Source organism: Ricinus communis, chromosome 2 (assembly GCF_019578655.1).
Source record: "Ricinus communis isolate WT05 ecotype wild-type chromosome 2, ASM1957865v1, whole genome shotgun sequence".
NCBI lineage: Eukaryota > Viridiplantae > Streptophyta > Magnoliopsida > Malpighiales > Euphorbiaceae > Ricinus > Ricinus communis.
The window spans coordinates 5,322,836-5,340,777 of NC_063257.1; the positions used below are offsets into that span (position 1 = coordinate 5,322,836).

Genomic DNA, 17,942 nt, shown 5'->3' on the forward strand with positions numbered 1-17,942 from the left:
ATATAAATTTTTCTTTACGTCCAATAAATAATATAATAAATATATATTTTGTTATTTAATATTAATCATTATGAATATTTATAAGCTTAGGCTAATTGTAGGTGTAGATTCCAACTTGCATAAAATCTCAAAATAAAAGCCATCTCTTCTTATTCATATATAAAAAAAAACTAATAGGTAAGTAAGGATATTTTTTAGATTAGATAATTATTTTCAAATATAAAATTTTTATAGATATTTAATTTAAACATTATAAAAAATAATTTAAATAATAATATTATAATATGATATATAATTAAAAATATTAAAATGGTAAATTAATTTGAGCTTGGTTATATTAAAATACGAAGGCGCAATAGATTTTATTTTTTTATGAATTCGAAAATAATTACTTTTTTTTTGTGTGTGTACATGCATATTTCTTTGTCCAAATTATTTAAAAAAAAGTAAATTTTAGAAAATAAAAAAATGCATAAAAGCAAAAATTTAATTTGATGGGATTGGTCCCCAGAGAAGGTGTACAGAATATTTTTAGTCCAAACAAAAATTATTTAAACTAAGGGACATGTATGGTTGGGTTGGAAGTTGGAACTGAAAGAAAAAATAAATAAATTAAAAGAAATAAAAGAAAAAGGGAAAAATCCAAATCATAATAATAATAGTAGATGGAGTGAGAGAAAGAAATGGGTTATGTTACAGTGCATCATCATTCTACACTAATACCTTGCGTGCACTCCTCACGCACGCACGTACCAAATAATCACCTCTTTTGTCGATTTTTTTTTTTTGAGAGAAAAGTTAATACAACCATTTATTTACCATCACCATAGTTTATTATGCTATGCTTCAGGGTTATTTTTGTCAATATAGTTTCTATATAACCTTAGCTTCCGTGCACTCGCAATATTTCGACTTTGACTGCTCTCTTTTTTTTCTCTCTAATTGCAAAGCTTTTGTTTTTATTTTTCTTCTTCCCCTGATTTTCTTGGGTATCTGTTTGTGTGTTGTTCGATCTGAGCTTCCTTTGGAGTTTCTTGAGTTAGTCAGCTTCAAGATATTTTGGTCTCTAAATCGGGTTCTTTCTTCGCTGTAAGTGTTCACTTTAGTTTCTGTCTTTTCTTGATTTTCTGTTGTTAGTTTTTATAATCCTTGATCATTTTAGTCTTGAGAATTTAACTTGATCTTGTTCATAATTTTTGGCAAATGGGTTTTGGTAAAAATTGTCTATATTATCTTCTTTGTTTTTCTAAACGAACAGCTATCGATGACAAGATCTCTTTGCTCTGCTGATTTTCTGGTTTTCTATCGTTATTAGAACTCTGTTGTTAAAAGTCAGATCTTTATTGTGGCTGTTTACATAATTGCAATGAGCTGGTTTTTGATTTGTACTTGATTTTACCAAAGAAGTTTTTCAAATTAATTAGTCATTTCTTAATTTAAAGAGCTTTACTATTTACTGCTTATGTAATATCTTTCTGTTCTTGATGGCCAAATTTAAAAGTATATTCATGAAACTAAAGATTCGAATGCTTTTTGCAGGTTATTAAAGAGGGTATTGCTGCAAGAAAAAACTGTGGCGATCTCTTGGCAAACTGAAACAGTATGCGGTGGTTTTTGAGTCTTTCTGTTGATGTATATCGTAAAGTTATCTCCTTGAACCTCTATTGTAGAGTTATCCTGTAACTTGTTCCTTAAATCAGTTACCAAACTTCAAATTCTGCAGCTTTTAGTACAGTTAGTTTCCATGGGATCCACTTTCTTTATTGTAATTCCCTGCTATGTCCGCCAGATTAGCTGAAGTAGGGGATCTTTCTTTCTGTGAATTGCAAAACCACTCCTCTCTCTTGCTTGTGAGCATAAATTAGCTTTTTTGTTGCTCTTTCTAGCATAGTTTATTGGGTGTCTTTTTGTTTTTAGATCTCGCTTTCAGTTGTACAAGTGATATTTGCCTAGTCTACGAAAATTGTTCGCATTCAGTTCATTGTCCTGTGAAAGTTCAATTCTTGCTCTTTCTTTATCATATCGAACGGTTGGGAAGTAGTTATGGTGTGCCAAGCAGCGAGCCAAACAAATTTTCGGGCATTGAAACACGAAAATGGGATTGCTGGAAGTGCCACCATTATAGTTAGAGTCATAGCATGCTTTCAACCTCTTCAAGATTGCCAGGTTAGTCAAAGATAATTTTATTCTTTCTATCAGTCTTCTATAAGAATATGATTCCTTTTGTTTGTATATTGCGTTGGTGGGTTAATATTCTCTTTTTTATTTGGGATGAGATTCCTTTTACGTATCATTTATTGCTGATAATAATGGCTGTAGAGTTTGTGCTATGTCATTCTCTTACTGATATGTTTGTTCTTTCTTGGATGCTTACCAGGCTGAATATTTCCGTCATTTGCTTAAACCTGTTACGTAGATTTAGTTTTAGCCGTCCGTTTTCAAGTTAAGCTGGAGTCTTTTGTTTTTTCTATTATTATTGAAAGAAACAAGTGAATAACGGCATTTACTACTGCAGAAATCCTTTGGGTACGTATTATTTGCCTAATTATGTAAAATTCTCGTTAGAATTTCTTCAGATTGTTGGAGTATGTGCTTTAAAATCATTTCCCATTCTTATATGTAGGTGATTGTTTTGGTTGGATGGGTGAGGACTGGGGATCCTGTTATCCTCGGCAACAATTTGATTGGCAATCGTCCAATTTGAATTATTTGGGTGCTCCCTTTAACGTTGAGCATCATCGAACAATCCCTTCAGTTATGAATCCCGGTTCTGACATGGTTTCTATTAAAGGGACTTTACCTGCGTATCCATCCTTTGACCCTCCTTATTCATTTGTTGCTCAAGCAAATGAACCTCATGGTTGGTTTTACTGTTTGCCTCGTTTCCGCCATGCTTTTGCACCTTCTTTAAACTCTGGTTTCAAGGAGAGGCTACCTGCGGCCGCCAATGGCAATAATAAGGAGGTCTTCACACCCAAGGTAGAGTCTGGGTGTTCTCAGAAGAGATTCCTTGTGTTTGATCAGTCAGGTGATCAAACAACTTTGATATTTAGTTCTGGGATTGGGACTCCTGTCCCGGGCTTTACTTCTTGGGGTCGAAAACCAACTGGGGCATGTAATTTGAAGAGGGAAGATCCTGGAACTAAGGAAAATCTGAATATCCATTTGAGGGCAATTGCCCCTGACCAACTCGGTGAAAATGATGGTGCTGATTTGCAAAGTGAGATGCATGAAGACACTGATGAGCTGAATGCTCTACTTTATTCCGATGATGATAGTGATTATACTGAAGATGATGAAGTTACTAGTACAGGTCATTCGCCTAGTACAATGACAGCTCACAATAATCAAGATTGGTTTAAGGGAAGCACCGAAGAGGTAGCGAGTTCTGGTGGTTCAACTAAGAAGCGAAAATTGTTTGATGGAGGATTCAGTGATGTACCAGCTCTAATGGATACTGCTAATTCAGTGAAGCCTGTCATAAGCTTTGAGTATGAGAATGATGCTGAATCTAGATGTGATGATGGTTTGTATTGGGCATCCAGTGAGATGGGTTCTGAATCTAGCAACAAGAAGATGAGAAAAGAGAAAATTCGAGACACCGTGAACATTCTGCAGAACATAATTCCAGGTGGCAAGGGCAAGGATGCAATTGTGGTTCTTGACGAAGCTATTGGTTACTTGAAATCCTTGAAAGTCAAAGCAAAAGCATTAGGACTTGATGCTCCATAAGTAGTCAAGCTGTATCAAGCAGCAGTAGCAGTACTAGAAGTTATCATTCACCAGTTAATTAGAAGAAGTTATTGGCATGTGGAAGAAAAAGGGATCAGGTAAATATGAGATATGAAATGGGAATAAAAGTGTTTGCCTGCAGTGGATATAATACAAATCGGAATGACGGGACAGTTGAACCTCTATTTTGATTAGTCTCTAGTCAAATGATTAAGTTTGAAATCAGCAAGCTTGGGTTGTCAAATATTATCCATAGTCCCTGTAAAGGGGGAGTTAAAGTGCAGCATATTATGCCCGAATAAAGGAAGAAGTTGAATCATTAAACCGTGTCTTAGGGCCTAGAGAAAGTAGTAGCACTCACACCAGGGCGTGGGAGAAAATTGGCTGTGTGAATGAGAAGACTAGTATTTTCTAAATAAAAGGGACCCAACAGAAAGAAGGATGAATGCACGCTGCTTTGGTGTTTTGGGACCCAATCTTCACTTTCTCTCATCCTTTTTGTATTCTTGTCAATTTTCTTTTCTTTTCTTTTCTTTTGTGGAGCATTATCGGTATCACTTTCTTGATGTGTAACATTGCACGAGTGAGGGCCTCCCTTCATCTTATATGCATTCATCTTGGCAACCTCCTGCCTGGTCCTGGGGGGGCCTTTGATTCGCCATTCCACGAGCAAAGGCTTCCCTTTTTAATGGGTACTGTAATTTGATCCTGAACGAACATTTTCTGTTGTTTGTTTGCCTTCATTAAGTGACTTTTGTATTATTTTTTGGTTGGGATGTAATTTGTATTTGGGATTGGTTTTATCCTTGTCTTTATGCTTATGTACATACGTAGCATGCCCATATTTATGATAATGAGACAGCGATGTGTTAGTGTGTGAAATGGTACAAAAACTTCCAAGTCCGCCTGGAAATGATGGGTTTTATGAGGGGACCACGATGTTGCATTATTTGGGGAAGGAAAGATAGCCCATGTGATTGAGCCATTGAGAGGCACGGGTTTTCCTTCTAACTCTTCACTCGTTTGCTCTCTCTCTCATGTTTGAATAAACTTAAATTTAATACAAAATAATTTTATTTTTCTAAAAGTGCATAGTATAGTTATGACATAATAGCCTTTTCAATTATTTATTTTAAATTTAATCAATAAATTTGTTTTAAATATGGCATACCAAACAAAATTGGGAATAGAAGTTTACCATTGAGGATTAGTGTTGTTTTCTTCAAGTCTTTTTCTCTCGCTTTCCTATTATAACTTCCCTTGAAAAGTTCTTAAGTTTAAACGCAACCCTCTCACAAAATGTTCTGTTAAGAAGTATGGTATTATATATTAGTAACCCTTTTTTGAAAATAAGACTGCATTGGGATGTTTTCTTCTTCTTCTTCTTCTTCTTCTTCTTTTTTCTCTCTTCCAACTACCCTTGGAAATTTGGAAAAACTCTTGATAACTTTTTACATTATGAGATAGACATAAGTGAAAATTGACAACCGTACCCAATTGGAATATTTTGTGGGAAGAATATATTCTTCTGTTTCAGATAAAATTAAGAGATTTCAAATAAAAATATTCTTTTGACAATCCTTTTGCATAAGAACAAAAATAGCTTTCCTTAATGTTGAGGTTTGTTCCAATTTGATAAGCAAAATATTCATTTTCAAGAAAAGGGTCCAAACCACTTTTTCATATTCGATTTGTGTATCAACTTCAGCTTACTTGATAAGCTGGTATATTATTTTGCAATCCATCGAGTGTTGTGGTCCCTTTTTACAGTAGCTTTTCCTTTTCTTTTTTTCTTTTGTTCTTTGGGTGCTATTACTGTGAGGAAGGGGGATGGATGGGTCGCCCACACCCAATTATGTTGGAAACTTGGGCTGTCGATTTACTATTTAAGATTCCCCGTTCCAGGCCATGCTACAGCGCTAATGGTCCAAACCATAGCCCAACTCTACTTTCTTCTAGTTCAATGTACTAGAATTTGTTTAATAAACCCCTAAACTTCAATTATACTGCATTAGCTTTCTATTCTTCTTTCTACGTTCAGAACTTGTTTCGCTTCTGTAAACAAATTTTTCTAATACCATTAAAAGAAAAGTCGACAAAACTCATTCTTAGACCTTCAACTTTTTTATGTGTTTTGTTTTATTGAGCCTTGAACTTTAACTATATTCTATTAAGTCCTTATATTTTTATTCTTATTTACTGTATAAACCATTTTCCATGACTAATAGTGATGAAAAAAACTAACATAAACAAATTTTTTATTTAGAGAAAAAATATAGTCTTATGAAATAAATGTATCATTTTAAACTTTTTATTAATTTCAATACTCTTTTATCCTTAACTAATATATTCACAAAACAAAATTTATTCTTTTCAATTTCCTTATGAATCCCTAACATAGAAATTGGATATTTGCACAAACTAGTCATGGTCAAGATGATCAACTTCCAACCATCTAAAAACGCTAATTCTAGTCTCAGCTTCGATCCAAATACATCTAAAGACCATCCATGAATGGCAAATTATGTTTATATCGCAATATTTTTATCATAATTTTTGAAAGCTTAAGCTCCTTCCTCGCGTGTGTAATTCATTATTCTGAAATAAGTTTCTACTTTATTTATAAACAAAAATGTAGTCACTTTATGCAATATAATTGAGGTCCATGGGTTTAATAGAATAAAATATAAAATTTTAGAGTTTTGCTTCTTCTTTTTTTCATGATGTTAATCAATTGCCTTATATCGTGAATTAAGTCATTATTGAATGCATCAACGTAATTGAAATTTGAAAACTTAATAAAATAATTTTTAAGAATTCAAGGGCTGAACATAAAAATAGTTAAGGTAAAATTGCCGTGATCCCCTGAGCTAATCAACCAATTAGTTTAAGAATGAACCCCATATCCATTCACTATTTAGTTGTGATGTTTATTTTTAATGTTTAAAATTGGAAATAAATCATTTTAGTCAAAATAATCAATAAAATTTATTATCATTAGTATGTTCAAAATAATTGTATAATTTGAAAATATCAAATTCCCACATTGAGTTTGCATTATTCTTAATAACCGAGTATCATAAATCAGTCTGTCACACTCTGAAAAGGTAGTTGACTAGAATTGCATTACTATTAAAAAAAGTTATTGTTTTAATTAATATTATAATATATAATTAAATAAGGACTCATAAGCCAATATGTCACATTCTAAAAATGTGGAGTTGACTAGAATTGCATTATTATTAAAAGAAATTATTATTTTAATTAGTGCTGTAATATATGATTAAATAAGGACTAAAACTAATAATCTCATATGTGCTAAAGAGAATGTTAGACACAATATTTATACTATAACATATTTTTCAAAATATTAGTATTAACTATTGAATCTGGGCTTACCTCATGAGGTAACAATGGTTAAAGGGGTTAACGATGAGTTTGGCAACTCTTCTTTAAAGACATCAGTCAAATCTTTAGACCATGAAATAAGTAAGTTATGAGTACAAAAATACAAATATTAGGGTTTGATGCAATATAATTGAAGTTCGAAGGATTAATAAAACAAATATTGAAAGTTATGGGGTTTAAAATGGGTTTTGCCATAATAATAATATATAATTTTATCTTAATCATTCTTCCTACAAACACAGAGCAATTAGTGACACTGGTGTAAACATACATAAGCATTACGATCAAACCAATTACGCTTTTTTATTAGAGCGATCAATCAATCATCCAATTTCGATCGAAGCTAGGGTTTGTTGCTATTCAAGAAGAAGCCAAAATGGATACATGCGGTTTTCACGACGGCAATATCTATAATTTCCTCGAAACCAGATACTTCGATTCTCGTCGTGTATTTTCTCTCACTTTGAGATTCGTCTTATTATTTATTTATTTTTCTGTTTATTATTTAATTGGAAAATCTGAGATTTTCTTTTTTTATCTTTTAATTTTCTTAAAAATCTTTTGGAACACGCCAAAGAATGTTTAGGTTCTTGATTCTGATTATAGAAAATTTTGGAATGCTGAATTGGAGTGTGTTGCTGAGGTAATGTAAGTTTAGCATTTGTGCTTGAGTTGAGATTTAGATAGTTGTTGTTGTTGGAGTGTTAATCGAGGGAATGAGAATTTCGTGTTGGTCTTTTAGCTCTTATTTCTTCTAAACAGTTACATATATTAAGAATTATTTGGAGCTGAGGACTGGTATCTAGAAAAGAAGAGACTTCTCTCTATCAACTATTTTATTTGTTCAATATATATATATGTATGTATGTATATTTTCTTTTTAATCTTAGGAGTTTGTTTTAGTTGAAAGAGTAAGTTAAATATCAAACATTGGCACCATGGACTATTTCGAAAGTATGGACACTTGTGTGGGGGTTTTCTCTTACAAGAATGAGTCCACCGCCATTGAGTTTCTCTCCGATTTTCCTTTTAGTCGTTTCTTACAAATTAAACTATGAGGAGAGGGAGAGAGGGCATGGTGTGTCTGCTGAGTGTGAGTTTGTTTTTGTCATTCGCATTATCATTTCAATAGAAGTTTGTTTCTTCAAGGAAGCAAGTTCTTCAAGTATGATTTTGTATTGTAAGGAATGTTTCATTTAGATTTAACACTAGCTTAAGCGAAATGCTTTGTTCTCTATGTAGGATATCAATCACAGTTTACAAATGCATTCGTCATTGATACGAAGACTCTCCCAGGAAAGAGAATTGGAGGTTAGCATATTTGCATTATTCATACCATCCTTCGTTATTTCTTCCTTCTCATTTCCTTTGACATCTTGTTGCATTCCCCAAGCTTGTAAGATTCAGAAAATGTCTGCTGAACTTGGTTGGATCATTGGCTTATGTTGGCTGGTGCAAAGATTATGTCCATGTGTTTTTGGATATTCATGCAATTGTATCTTCAGAAATGTAGCATCTGTTACCTGTTGGAAACCTGTAATTTTAATTTCAGTTAAATTGTAGTCTCAAGCTTTCTCTCTTTCCTTATCCTAACAGGGCCATCAGGGTTGTGTCAATTCTATAGCTTGGAATTCTACGGGTTCTCTCTTGGTTTCTGGATCAGATGATACTCGGGTATAATACTATAATCTACATAAAAGAAGTTAGGAAAAAGTTGAATTCATCAGTTGCTTGTGTGCATTATATGTATTCTTATCATTTGATGACATGCAATTTGTATCACCTAAATCCTCATAATTTGGATGACATGCATATAGGTTTGGCATGTGGAAGTTAAGCCTCCTCGACTATTGGTCCAATTTGGTGTTGTTGGCAGTATGTGAGGCTATAGATTCTCAACTATATGTTGGATGACTGCATGCCTCATAGGATGCATTTGTGCCTTTTCTCTGGAACATTGTTTGACGGATAACCTTGGATAATTCCAATTTAAAAATTGGTGGCCTAGCTGCTAATTTTTTACTAATGCCATGCTGAAACTGGAATATTCTTGTACTTTCTCTGGGATGATCTATACTACTATATTTTTCTACAATTTTCATCATTTTTTTTTTCCACATATCTACATGAGGAGAGATTATTTTCTATTTTTTCTTAAATTTCTTTTTTTTTTTTGGTGCCTATGTGGACAGAAAGAGGCACTCCTCTGGTTCTCAGTTTCTATAGTGTGATTATAGCCGTTAATGTTTGGGTGCGGATCAGGAAAAACTGATTGACAAGTGTCCTTACTTAAAGTTTTGAACTAATAGTTTCCTGACCTTGGTACACTAAATGAGACGCTTGCTAATTTTCTCATATTGTCTTTCTCTCGCTGTTACACAAAGAGGCTCGGATATGCATGTTTACAATTACATGTGTGTACGTCCAAGTGTGCAAGCTCAAATTGACAGATTAACAAGCATACACACATTGCAGTGGGATGTATTAAATAATGCTTCAATATCTTTTACAGATGAACATATGGAGCTATAGCGGGCGAAAGCTTTTGCATTCTATAGATACTGGGCATTCTGCAAACATTTTCTGTACAAAATTTATTCCTGAAACGTCTGATGAGCTTGTGGTCTCTGGAGCTGGAGATGCAGAAGTAATTTTCTGATAAATTGAAATCTTTAAGTGGCTAGCTGCATCAAGTTAAATATATTGGTAAAATTACCTTGATGTTTTCTTTCTTTTCTCTTCCTTCTTCCCCAGGTTCGGTTGTTTAATTTGTCTCGTTTGAGTGGGAGAGGACCGGACGATAATGCCATTGCCCCCTTAGCACTGTATCAATGTCACACTAAAAGAGTAAAAAAACTAGCGGTAAGATATCACTGGACAGATGACAAAGGGATTTAGAAGTCTGAAATAACATGTACATGAAAACTAAATTAAAATGTTTTCAATCTTTTTGATACACTTGACAAGTGACTGTTTGCTCGCTTTTGCTAACTTTAATCTGTATTCTCTTGCATTGCAGGTTGAAGTTGGGAACCCCAACGTGGTTTGGAGTGCTAGTGAAGATGGGACACTGAGACAGCATGACCTTCGGGAGGATTCTTCTTGTCCACCAGCTGGATCATCTCCCCAGGAGTGTCGTAATGTTCTAGTGAGTTTATACAAATATGGAAATTTCCATTGGCTGTGCTGAGGATTTTGTTTTCCTGCTGTACTGCAGCTTGGATATTATCATATCTAATTAAACTCGTTCTGGCCTGCCATGTTCGTTACAGTCTCTTTATTACCTTAGCATGCTTGGGAAGCTGTGCTGCTTGTTAAGTGTTGTCTGTCTGTACTTAGTTATTGCTGTTTGCTAATATTGCTTCACTGGCATCTTTCGTTGTGATAACCATGAGACAAGGAAGAAAGACTTGCAAGTTGCTTCTTGTGTTTCTCCTTTTAAGATAGTGCAGATCCACATGTTTGCTAGCGTGGAACCTGGATTATGAGCCTACATTTTCTCAATATGTTATTCTTGAGAGTGCCAAAAGCGTCTACCATGTTGAAGTATATAATTTTTAAATATCTATTTTTCCATGTCCAACTAAAAATGAAAATCAGTGCGATTTATCTTATCATGAATTTTGTTGTTCGTTCAGTGTTTTTTTGCACTATTATTGTACCAAAGAAACTTACTCCTATGTGCATTTGGCCACAAAGTTATAAAGGTCAGGAGTGTTTTTTATCTCAGCAAATGCTACTTGGTTATTGTTATTTGGTTTCTGCAGATTATAGTTATGTGCTCTCCGCAAGAATGTTTATGGAGTTTGGTTAACTTGAGTTTCTCTTGCATTTGTTCTTTTGGGCGCCCTCTTTATGATCCTTTTACCTTTAATCATATTTATATTGTTTTCACATTTAGCATTTGATGACAGCTTGACTTGCGGTGTGGGGCAAAGAGGTCACTAGTTGATCCTCCTAAACAGACCCTTGCTCTAAAATCTTGCGACATCAGTGCTCGTCGACCTCATTTGCTCCTAGTTGGTGGGAGGTGATAGTCTGATGATCATACTGCAGCTTTTTAGCCTTATTATGTTTTGGCTAATCTCTCTTATTTTATTTTGTTTTTATGCTTCCAGTGATGCCTTTGCACGTCTATATGATAGAAGGATGCTGCCTCCTCTGACTTCTTGTCGGAAAAGGATGCCGCCACCACCTTGTGTTAACTATATTTGCCCCATGCATCTTTCTGAACGCGTCAGTTGTGAACTTAACTATTTACTTTCTACTATTCTTTCTTTTCATTGAAGTTACAATCTCCTTTTTTTGTATGTTTGTTGGATGGGCAACAAAAAAAAAAGAGAAGAAGGAAATGGCATGGGTTATACATTTCAATTTATTAATGGGTTATGCTATTAAGATGAGTTATTATCATTGATAAATATTCTTACAATTGTTGCACAAGGTTATTGGTCTAGATATCGTGTTTTCTTTGTTGGTCTTATTCAGCATCTGTTTTTTATTATCAGTTATATTTTGTCCTTTGATTTTTATGCAAATAATTGCATTAGAATTGACAACTACCTTTTGATATATAACACAATAAATTTAAGCGAAATTCTTCACAAAATAGCTGGGAGATATAAAAGTGAAAAGTCGACCCAGCACCTGGGATGATAGTGATTAGCTAAAACTGTTTAATATATAGCCAATAGAAACAATTTGAGTTATTTTACTGTGCATCTGCTTTATAAAGGATATCATTTTTCTTTGGGTAAATTTATCATCACATAAGTGAGGCTTAGTCTTTTTTCTGTTTCAGGGACGCTCAGGTTTGCACCTAACTCATGTAACATTTAGTCCAAGTGGAGATGAGGTTCTACTTAGTTACAGTGGAGAGCATGTTTACCTTATGAATGTAAATCACGGTATGCTTCATTGTCTTTTGAGGGCTTTTCTTCTCTTGGCAATGCTAATGCTTTGAATCTGATATTCTTGTGCTTCTTTGGCTTAAAGGAAATAATGTTTTGTCTAGAATTTACTTCCTAATGGCCGTGTGAGATTTTTCCCGTTGTTGGTTTGGTGATATGAGCATTAGATGTTAATTTGCAGCTGGAGGAAGTTCTATGCAATATACTACAGGAGATGCTTCAAAACTAATGACCTTTGCTCCTATTCTCAATGGGTTAGAACTGCAACCACCACCATCAGATATATCCAAAAATGGTCTTCGTTTCAAAAGCTATGTTGCTTCCACGGTATACCTGTATATTTGTTTGTTTATTCTTGGTAAATATGTCATGCTGTTATTATTGAGAAAGTTCGGTGCCTCTGTTGTTTATATAGTAGCATCTAATATAGCTGTTATAGCTTCAGAAGTGTAGGAAGCTGCTTCAGTTTGCTGAAAAATGCTTAGATGATGGTGCAAATTTTTTCTATGGCATTGAAGCATGCAATGAAGTTTTGGATCGGCATGGTCGTGATATTAGTCCTGCAATTAGGCATGACTGTCTCTGCACACGTGCAGCCTTGTTGCTTAAGGTTTCTCAAAGACTTTCTTTGGATGCATGTTCCCATTCATTTATATGAAATATTATTATCTCTAAACCATTGATTTTTTATTCTGTTCTTCATTTCAGCGAAAGTGGAAAAATGATGTTCACATGGCCATAAGAGATTGCTACAATGCTCGTAGAATAGACAGCTCTTCATTTAGAGCCCTTTATTACATGTCTGAAGCTTTGTCACAGGTAATTTCATTGTAAGATCACAATTGTGTTGAAAATACACATTAACAAGATCCAGACAAATTAAATATGATGATATTGAATTGACATACTTGTTATTTTTGGCCGGTCATTATAGTTTGGTCATCCTTACTCTGTTTCTTGCAGTTGGGAAAATATAAAGAAGCTCTAGATTTTGCTGTTGCTTCACAATGTGTAGCTCCATCTGATACTGAAATTGCAGAATGGGTGGAGAACATTAAAAACAATCTTGCTCAAGGTATGTTGTTTGCAACCTTCTGTTTGGCCATTCCCCAACTCTTTCTGGTTGAGCTTTATTAACTGTTAGTAAATGTTATTAGGCTGTACCACTCCATTGTCTCGAATTCTGGTAGAACTTTAATCTTCTCTTTTTCGTTTGCAATTTCTACCAGTGCTCGAGGTTTTGCTCCCTACTTTCTTTTTTAAGGAAAAAGGGAATAGGCAAGGAATTAAGTGCCCCTTTAATACTTCTAAATTTAAATGTGCATCTAATCCGAATTTGCATGACTAGCTGAAGCTGAAAAGACTAACAAGGCAAATGATGGGGCCCTGAAGTCTGAATCTCGAAGTGGGAGAGCATTGTCATTAAGTGACATACTTTACCGCTCAGAGGCTACCAGTGATGGTTCACAGGATGGTCCAACTGAAAGAGAAGAGTCTGACTATGATGAAGAATTGGAACTGGACTTTGAAACATCAATATCTGGTGATGAAGGGCGTGATATTGAACCCAACACTCTTCATGGAAGTTTAAATTTGAGGATTCATCGAAGAGGTGACTCAAGTAGAGAAACAAGCTGTACAAATGGCTCCTGTGGGTCACCTTCATCATCACATAATGATCGGATGCCTTATCAGGTTAAAATCCATATCTTCAATAGAGTACTTGCATGCTGTTGTGTGTTATTTTTCAAAATAGGATTAATTCTTTTGTAACTTGTACACTTTGGGAAAGGTGATGGTTGTTTCTATTTGAGATTTGCTGTGTCAGGCATGATAGTCTACTAGTCCGTAGTCATTAGTCGCTGAAATGTCTCTTTGGATGGACATGTTGCTTGGGCTACTAAATATCTACTGAACATGACATGGTAGTTCTTGGTCTTTCTGCTCTTTCCAATTAACTGATGTTTTAAATTGCAGCCGGAGACAGTAATTGATATGAAGCAGAGATTTGTTGGCCACTGTAATGTTGGAACTGATATAAAACAGGCCAGTTTTCTGGGCGAGAGAGGTATTATGTTTACATACTTTGCAATCATATATACCTTCAGGCACAGATACATGCCTTGGTCTTGAATATAAGTTACTGATACAAGGATAGAATGAATTTGATGTCACTTCACATTGCTAGACGTTTGAATTGGTAACCTGTTATTTCTGCATTCTGTTTGCTATTGTATGGGGTGAGTGGGAGACTCTGATAAAGAGCATGTCTCAAGGGATGTGATGTGCACATTTACAGAAGACCTGCGTAAAATAATTGGTTTAATGTTTTTAATGCTTATGTAAATGCTGAAGCGTTTTGTAACATTGATACAAATTTATATATTACTCATTAAATGCAATTATTCCAGCCAAATGTTACAAACAATTTATAAGGACTGTATTTTCACTTTTAAACAACCATATGGAATAGTCAGAAAGAAGGCTTTGCTACTCGAGCTGTATGCAGCCAGTGGTGTTTTCTATGATTAACATGTATTTGCACCTGCAATTGCATTCCGGCCACTCTGTATGTGTAGTTGATTGTTTGGTGTCTTTTCAAATGCAGCCAAGTGGTTATATACCTTCTTGACTCTTACAAAAAGCTGACTTTAAACAATGAGATTTAAGTATCTATAATTGTTTTGCAGGAGAGTATGTGGCCAGCGGAAGTGATGATGGTAGATGGTTTATTTGGGAAAAGCAAACTGGTAGACTAATAAAAATGCTTCTTGGAGATGAAGCTGGTAATAATGTATTGCCTACTGAATATGAATGAGGTTTACGTTGATGTGGGGGTTTTTGTGTTGGGAAGGGGGGGTTGATTGTTTCTGGGAAGAAGGTGAAGGGTGGGGGATTGGGGCTCGTACCCTCCCTAGCCTCTTAAGGAATTTCCAAATTCTCTATTTCTTTTTTGATAGTCTCAATATTGTCGTGCCCAAAAGTTTTGCTTTATGGCCTTCAAATATTTCAAGATTTTGTTTATGATTTCTTCGTATTTGAGCTTGGCCCTTAAAACTTTTTTCTAATTTTACTTTCTAATCTCTGAAGATCTTAAACTTTTCTTATAGTTACTTTACATTTTTTTAGCCTCCTAAAAATTTAGTGTTCATATGTCAAATATTTATTATTTTAAAGCACTCTTATGAAGTTTGCTTTCCTCCCCCCACCAACCAATCCAAACTAAATTTCTAGTTTTATCACTGCTCTGTTCATCGCCTTTGATTTATTTATTCCCTCTACAGTTCTGAACTGTGTGCAGTCTCATCCATTTGATTGTGTTGTGGCTACAAGTGGAATTGATAACACAATAAAGGTCAGTTTGGTGGAAAATGGTTGTATTTGGTGCAGCAATCGTGATACAGTTTTCTAAATTTGGCAACATGGTTCTAGATTTGGACCCCAACTGCTTCTGTCCCATCAAATGTAGCTGGAGGCTCAGCTGGACCAGAAACTTCTGATGTGTTGGATGTCATGGAAAGCAATCAGCGTAGACTAAGCCATAATCGTGAAGTCATCCTGTAAGAATCAGAAATTCCCTAGTTATCATTAAGATTTTACTGTTGTGGTTCAATAGTTATCCTTCAAGTTCTTTCTCTTCCCCTGTTCGTTTGTTTCTCTTCCCCTGAAGCCCATTTGGTACTGGGTCGACTACCCTTTGTGATCACCTGAACTGGCTTAAGATATGGTAATAATGGAGCATGTGGTCCCAAATCTAAGTCTTTTACATGAGACTTCATGCTTTTCTTGAGTTAGCATTCTTTTATTAGGAGCTTTGTGGTTAATGAGCTTCTAATCCTTAGCTCACGACGTTGCTCTGCTTACTAAAACATGGTCTTCACTTGTGTATCTAGTATCACCTGCAAAATCTGTTCTTCCATTTATTAATCCACAGGACCATCGATATAGACATTGTTTGTGTTCCAACATGCACTTATCCATCCATATTTCTAGCTTCTTGTACCTGTTCTTTTTCAACTAGAAAAATGAATTTAATACTTCTCTATACAGGCTATCTAATTGGGAGCATCTATAAATAATAATAACAATAATAATAATAGTTGCATCCAGACTTCCTTTTGCACAGTGTGTGAGCCGCTGATTTGTTTACTGATTATTTATTGTTAGTTTAAAGAACTCCATATCTCTTTACTTATTGTTTTCACAAGATTTATGATGTTAGTTGCAGCCCATTTGAACTTCTGGAGCGGTTCCGGATGCACGAATTCACTGAAGGAACTTTGCACCCTCTTGAGTGTGCTCAGAGCTAATCGTGATCTTTGTTGAAGCAACCAGTTAAGTCTCATCTTCTCATTTTATGATTTTGGCCTCTAGAAAAGAATAAATAAATAATTTTAGCATTAGAAATAATCGCACACCATTTGCGCATTATATGATCAATTGCATAACGGAAATCCTTGCCATAATTTATTTTCAACCTTCCATGTATGTGATTGACAACAGTTCAATTGAATATTGTATAACACGAAAAATTGAGGGTAAAGAAAAGCAACACATAGATTTTCATCTGTTAATTTGATAAGTTTCTTCTTTTTCTTTACCTTCAAATAATTTATATACCGTCTTATACAAGTAATAAGTTCGCAAGTGAATCTTTTATATTATATAAGCAATATAATTAGAGGATGATAATTTCTGTCATATCTAGGACTTCTAAGAGAATAAGAGAAAAAAAGAGGAAGCAAGAAAGTGAGGTCATTAAGCAAGGATTTAATTGAAGTTTGAGAAACGAGAAGTTTAGGAAGCTGCAGTAAATAAAACTCAGAAGGAAGGAGTGAGGGCTTTGAGTAGGGATGTAAGCCATAGTATTTTGTATCTGTTAATCTTTAAATTGGAGTATATCTGTCTCTCTCGTAAGTATTAACTAGTTGATCCAACCTGCCAGGGTAGCTGCACTGCTCAAATCTGTGAGGCAACATATAATTCGTTCAAGTCATATTTCCATGTCAAACGAGTCCCAAAACCTACACACATTTCATCCCAAGGACCTTCCATTGCCAAACTAATTGATTTTTCTTCTTGTTTCAGTTGCAGAAATTATCTCTCGAGTTATTAGTGGAGCAGTATGTAATTTGTTCTGCAAAATTTCAGAGGATTGAAGATATTGGCAGTAGGAAATTGGTCGAGTAGTTGACTTTGTAAAACCTTTTGTGTCCCTGAAAATAAGTTGGAAGTCTGAATAAAGCTATGCCAGAGTTAAATTTTCTTGTAGAGCCTCTTTGTAATATTTTTTTCTTTCTCTTTTGAAAAGTTCTGTTTGTTTATGTATATATAAGTATATTTAATGAAAATATACCATGTATAGGTGAGATTTTCTTTCAATATAGATATTTATTTTATTTTATATGGGTGTCGACTGAATTGCTGAAATTTTTGTGATTACTTGTCTATTCTGGCTTAGTTTACGTGTGGTTCAGGGGATCAGATGACAACTTGCTGAGTAGAGAGTCCTTGGGCGTATGAGCAGACATTTCTGCGACTAAAAGATGAACGATATTAGGACAGTCTGGGCGTGCGGTTCAACTACTTTTGGTAGAGATATCATCAGCAAGTGGTGGGACACTTTCCAATTTTTATTCAGATGCTAAAAAACTTGCCAGCAGTGTTTGGGTGTGTGGTCTCTTTGCCCCTTCCTCTAACTAATTATTATCATTCTTTCTTCCTTATTGTGCGGTTCATCTTCCTTTTTGACACCATTTTATGCTCTAATTTGATTTCAAATTTCACTCTTAACTCGTTGCATTTCTGCATCATCAATAAATTTCATTTCCTATGCTATGAACAAAATTATTCAGAATTTACTATTACGGTGCAATCCCAAATGAATTACGA

The 17,942-nt window shown here is 34.6% G+C and overlaps 2 protein-coding genes across 5 annotated transcripts; both read left to right on the forward strand.

The window, feature by feature from the left end:
- Positions 1 to 891: 891 nt before the first annotated feature.
- LOC8268387 (transcription factor bHLH143) lies at positions 892 to 4,535 on the forward strand. Its single transcript, XM_015716072.3, has 4 exons — positions 892 to 1,089; positions 1,540 to 2,166; positions 2,378 to 2,526; positions 2,624 to 4,535. The coding sequence occupies exon 4, from the start codon at positions 2,641 to 2,643 to the stop codon at positions 3,730 to 3,732; it is 1,092 nt and encodes a 363-aa protein (XP_015571558.1). The 5' UTR covers positions 892 to 1,089; positions 1,540 to 2,166; positions 2,378 to 2,526; positions 2,624 to 2,640; the 3' UTR covers positions 3,733 to 4,535.
- Positions 4,536 to 7,369: 2,834 nt separating this feature from the next.
- Positions 7,370 to 17,454, forward strand: LOC8268386 (protein ALTERED SEED GERMINATION 2). 4 transcript variants are annotated; one of them, XM_015716095.2, is made up of 20 exons: positions 7,370 to 7,588; positions 8,383 to 8,451; positions 8,737 to 8,814; positions 9,653 to 9,787; positions 9,895 to 10,002; positions 10,160 to 10,288; positions 11,055 to 11,170; positions 11,259 to 11,376; positions 11,942 to 12,047; positions 12,232 to 12,377; positions 12,490 to 12,660; positions 12,759 to 12,869; positions 13,014 to 13,125; positions 13,405 to 13,745; positions 14,028 to 14,118; positions 14,741 to 14,836; positions 15,335 to 15,405; positions 15,483 to 15,610; positions 16,273 to 16,384; positions 17,139 to 17,454. In XM_015716095.2, exons 1-19 carry the CDS (start codon positions 7,517 to 7,519, stop codon positions 16,358 to 16,360), a joined length of 2,286 nt encoding a protein of 761 aa, XP_015571581.1. In that variant the 5' UTR covers positions 7,370 to 7,516; the 3' UTR covers positions 16,361 to 16,384; positions 17,139 to 17,454. The 4 variants fall into 4 exon arrangements, with proteins under 4 accessions (XP_015571581.1, XP_015571580.1, XP_015571579.1 ...); XM_015716094.2 differs by having other exon boundaries at positions 12,496 to 12,660; positions 13,399 to 13,745; XM_015716093.2 differs by having other exon boundaries at positions 7,371 to 7,588; positions 13,399 to 13,745.
- The last annotated feature ends 488 nt before the right edge of the window (positions 17,455 to 17,942 follow it).